Source organism: Schistocerca cancellata, unplaced genomic scaffold, assembly GCF_023864275.1.
Source record: "Schistocerca cancellata isolate TAMUIC-IGC-003103 unplaced genomic scaffold, iqSchCanc2.1 HiC_scaffold_358, whole genome shotgun sequence".
Classification (NCBI taxonomy): Eukaryota; Metazoa; Arthropoda; class Insecta; order Orthoptera; family Acrididae; genus Schistocerca; species Schistocerca cancellata.
Genome location: NW_026046376.1, coordinates 154,319 through 158,842, shown reverse-complemented (window position 1 = coordinate 158,842; position 4,524 = coordinate 154,319). Strand labels below are relative to the sequence as shown.

At 61.2% G+C, this 4,524-nt stretch overlaps 1 protein-coding gene across 1 annotated transcript; it reads left to right on the top strand.

Moving 5' to 3' along the window:
* The first annotated feature begins 1,213 nt into the window (after nucleotides 1-1,213).
* On the top strand, nucleotides 1,214-2,641 carry LOC126119049 (uncharacterized). The gene is made up of 2 exons (XM_049915056.1): nucleotides 1,214-1,907; nucleotides 2,229-2,641. Exons 1-2 carry the CDS (start codon nucleotides 1,214-1,216, stop codon nucleotides 2,639-2,641), a joined length of 1,107 nt encoding a protein of 368 aa, XP_049771013.1.
* Nucleotides 2,642-4,524: the final 1,883 nt, after the last annotated feature.

The window sequence follows — 4,524 nt, the reverse complement described above, 5'->3', positions numbered from 1 at the left end:
TGACTGGCCGCGGCAAGGGAGGAAAGGGGCTCGGCAAGGGTGGCGCCAAGCGGCACCGCAAGGTGTTGCGCGACAACATCCAGGGCATCACGAAGCCCGCGATCCGCCGCCTGGCTCGCAGGGGCGGCGTGAAGCGCATCTCTGGTCTGATCTACGAGGAGACCCGCGGAGTGCTGAAGGTGTTCCTGGAGAACGTGATCCGCGACGCGGTGACGTACACTGAGCACGCCAAGCGCAAGACTGTGACGGCCATGGACGTGGTGTACGCCCTGAAGAGGCAGGGGCGCACCCTGTACGGTTTCGGCGGTTAGGCGCGTCGCAGCCGGTGTGCTGTGCCGCGTTGGCCTTCCCGCGGCCGTGGGAGAGACGAAAACGGCCCTTTTCAGGGCCACCACACTGTTCGGAAATTGAAAAGTGCGAAAGAGTCTGTGTTGTTGCTGCGTGTGTTGCCTGCCTGCCTGCCTGCCTGCCTTCTTTCTTTCATTCTTCATTTCGTTTTCGTTTGACTGACGTGACGTGACTGGGAGAAAGGAAAGGAAGCGGGTCTTGTGGCTGTGTGTGCGAGAGAGGGCGTTTTGTGTTTGCTTTGTTTATCGATCGATGGAGATGCCGGGCTGTGTGTTGTTGTTGTTGTTGTTGTTGTTGTGCGAGAGGCGGTGAATATTTGCGCGGTTTGGCTGTGTGTGTTTGCGGCGGCGTTGGAGTTGCCGAGGCAAGGCGTGCCGATAGGCGGCCGGATCAGCTGTTTCGTTTGTTTGGGGCGCGCGGGAGTGGAGGGCGGTGTGTCGACACGCTCCTCTCGCAGTGGTCATTATTGCTGTCGTTGTCTTGTCGTTTGGAAGGCGACTGTGCGTGCGTGGAGGTGCTTGAGGCAAACGAAACAAAACAAGGTGTGTGTGTGTGTGTGTGTGTGTGTGTGTTGGGCCACACGGGCTGTGGACGACAAGATGGCGGCGGCTCTTCTTGTTCTTCTCTCTTTTAGTCCTCTTACCGTTAGAGGGGGAGTTGGTGGAGGTTATTGTCGCCTGTGGACATTTGCTCCTCTTTTCACCACTCCACACACCCGCCCGCCGCATTCGAGTTCGTGATGGCGAGCAAGGAGGACGTATGTGACGCGCGCGCGGCCGCGGCAGCTGCCGCCGCCGCGCCGGAGCTGTCTGATCGCCGTCCGGCGGCGCCCGCGCCGTCGGCGGCCCCATTGGACGCTCCACCTATGACGACCCGGCAACCCCAGGCGGACCACGAGAATATGACGACCCAGCGAGACCCGGACGATGAGATGGACTACTCTACGGACCCTCCCCGTGAAGACTGCGCTACCGGCGCCCCGCAGCGGGTGCTTCAGCGCAAGCGATCGGCTGTCACGTCAGCCAGTGATGACCAACACACTTCTGGTACGAGTGACGCTGGCTTCAAGAAGCCGCCGCCTAAGAAGAGGGCGGCTCCACGACGGCGCACCCCTGTTGCCCCTGTACCTACTGCTAATCCGTACGACGCCCTAGCGGATGGCGCCGACTCTGAAGATGCCGACGAGCCTCCACCGGCGACCGCCGACGATGCCACACGTCGTTCCGGCCCTAAGCTGCCACCGATTGTCATCGACTACCCTGACGATTACATGACGCTTCGGGACTGGCTCCAGGGCAACCTGAAGAATGCTTTTACCGCCAAACACTGCGGCGAAGACCGTCTGAAGCTGACTGTCGCCACCACTGAAGATTACGTTGCTGTTATGGACATGGTTGGTGCACGTGGTATACCGAACTACACCTTCCCCACCGTGCGTCCCAAAGTTCTCAAGGTTGCCATGAGAGGCATACCGCTGAAGATGAAGGCAGACGCCTTTAAGGACGGCCTTATCACTATGGGTTTCGCGCCTACTGCTACCACGCGAATGAAGATGCCTGGTACTCAGCGTCCCATCCCTTTGATGGAGATCGTGTTGCCTGACACACCTGATAACAGGCAAATTTACCAAGTCACCCGGTTTTATGACCTTTCGGTGACTGTCGAGAAGCTACGCGCACGGAAGGGCCTCGTTCAATGCTACAATTGCCAGGAGCCAGGCCACACTTCCCGCCTGTGTCGCATGCGGCCCCGTTGTGTCAAATGTGGCGAGGGTCACCTCAGTCAGCAGTGTACCCGGAACCGGGACGAACCGGCCACCTGTGCCCTGTGCAAGCGGGCTCATCCTGCCAGCTACCGCGGTTGCGCTGTTCACAAGGCAGCCAGCCGCCGCCAGCGTGGACTACCTCCCTTGCGGGAGACGTCCCGCTCCGATGGTCGACAGCTGCGGCGCCGAGCTGCGCCACCGCCTGCTACTCCTTCGCGCCAACCCGCCCAGCGGCGCCTGCTTGCTGCTCGGGCAGACCTTGGCTACGCCGACGTCCTTCAGGGCCGGACGACGCCGCCTCCTGCCCCTGCTGTCCAGCCTCCGCGACGCCCTGACGACGGGCCTGCTCCTCCTGCTGCAGCTGATGATTTCATCGCGGTCCTCAAAGAAGTTCAGGCCACCCTTGTGGCTGTCTCCGCCGCACTGGCCCAGCTGCCGGCCGCCATCACTGCTGCAGTCCATGCAGCCCTCCGAAGTTTCCCCACCGCCACGGCGTCCACATCCACTGGCCATGGCTCGCAACCTTAGGCGCCACCAGAACTTCACGGCTGTCACGTGGAACGCGAATGGCCTCTTCCCAGCGCTTCTCGAATTCCGGCAGTTTCTCCAGGACTACAGCGTTGATGTGTGTCTCCTCACCGAGACGCACCTCAAGCCTGGCCTTCGAGCGAACGCCCCGAATTACGTCTGCTATCGCGACGACAGGCTGACGGCTGGCGGTGGCACAGCCATCTACGTCAAGCGGACACTCTGGCACTACCGAGTCCCTCTGCCACGTCTGGACTCCTGTGAAGCCACGGCCGTTGCAGTGGAGACGTCCCTTGGCACGGTCATCTTTCTCTCCGTGTACCGGCCGCCACGTGGCCACCTCACCATCCACGATGCTGACGCTCTCCTCCGTGCTGGGGACAAGATCTTCCTCGCTGGGGACCTTAATGCCAAGCACCAGCTCTGGAATTCTCGGACGCTGAACGTCAGTGGGAGGCGGCTCTATCATGCTGCTGAGAGGGCACGAGCTTCTGTCTATGGACCTGACGAGCCAACGCACTACCCTCCGAATGGTACTGCTCCCGATGTCTTGGACATTTGTCTCGTCAAGGGTGTCGACTGGTTTGTCACCCCCGACGTTCTCCACGTCTTGAGCTCCGACCACTTGCCGGTGCTCTTTCGGCTGTATGTCACTCCGCTTCCTCCAGCAGCTAAGCTCGACACCCGGAAGACCGACTGGCCGCGCTTCCAGCAGCTTGTTCTGGAACGCCTCCCTGCCGAGCCACCTCCCCTGGACACCGATGTCAATGCTGCTCTCCACAACCTGACTGCTGTTCTCACCGCGGCTGTCGCTGACTCCACTCCGCCTCCGCGGGTTTCCTCTGTGGCGGCTCCAGCTCTTCCTGCAGCCATACAGGCCCTTATCCGAGAACGAAACCGTCTCAACAGAGAGTGGCGTGAAACACGGCAGCCTCTGCTGAAGCGGCGCATCAATCATCTCCGCCGCACCATCAAGGCTGCCCTTGCTGCTCATCGTATACGCCGGTGGGAGGAGAAGCTTGCCTCCATTGATCCTGGGGCCGACACGTGGGAGATGGTCCGTTCCCTCACACGCCATCGCCCACACTTGCCGCCGCTCACAACACCGGATGGACCTGCCTACACGCCTGCCGCTCAAGCCGAGGCCTTGGCGACGGCTTTCGAGGCCAACTTCCGGCCCCTTGCGGTGCCGGTCGACCACGAGAACGTCCGCACGGTCGAGACCCGACTTCCTGTCTTCCTCCACGGCGACCCCGGTGACGCCACCATTGTCCCGACGTCGGAACGGGAGGTCACTGACCATCTTCGACGACTTCCCCAGAAGAAGGCCCCTGGGCACGACAACGTTGACGGGAGAGTCCTCCGCATGATGCCCAGGCTTGGCATCTTGTACGTGGTCGCTCTCTTCAACGCCATCCTTGTCCAGCTGCAGTACCCAGAAGCTTGGAGGACGGCTGTCGTTGTGGCGGTCCCGAAGCCGGGCAAAAACAGGACGGTGCCGGCGCATTATCGCCCCATCAGTCTCCTCCCGACGTTGAGCAAAGTTTTCGAGAGGATCCTCCTCTCTAGGTTCGGCCGGCTGCTTCACCAGGACAATATCATTCCTCGGGAGCAGTTTGGATTCCGCCAGCACCACTCCACCACTCAACAGCTGCTCCGCGTCGTCGAGGAGGCGACACTGGCTTTCAACAATCGGGAGTTTTGCGGCCTTGTCCTGCTGGATGTGTCAAAGGCCTTTGACACCGTCTGGCACCACGGCCTGCTCTTCAAGTTGTTCCACCTCGGCATCCCTTCGTGCTTCGTCCGCCTTCTTGCCAGCTACCTTGCGGGACGTACTTTTGTCGTCCGGGTTGGCAGCACGACTTCCTCTGTTCGCCCCGTCC

Bases quoted from the DNA above. Each gene is read 5' to 3' on its own strand.
- LOC126119049 (XM_049915056.1), top strand. From the start codon at position 1,214: ATGACGACCCGGCAACCCCAGGCGGACCACGAGAATATGACGACCCAG. The intron at 1,908-2,228 runs GTACTCAGCGTC...TTCACAAGGCAG, and splicing joins CACGCGAATGAAGATGCCTG to CCAGCCGCCGCCAGCGTGGA.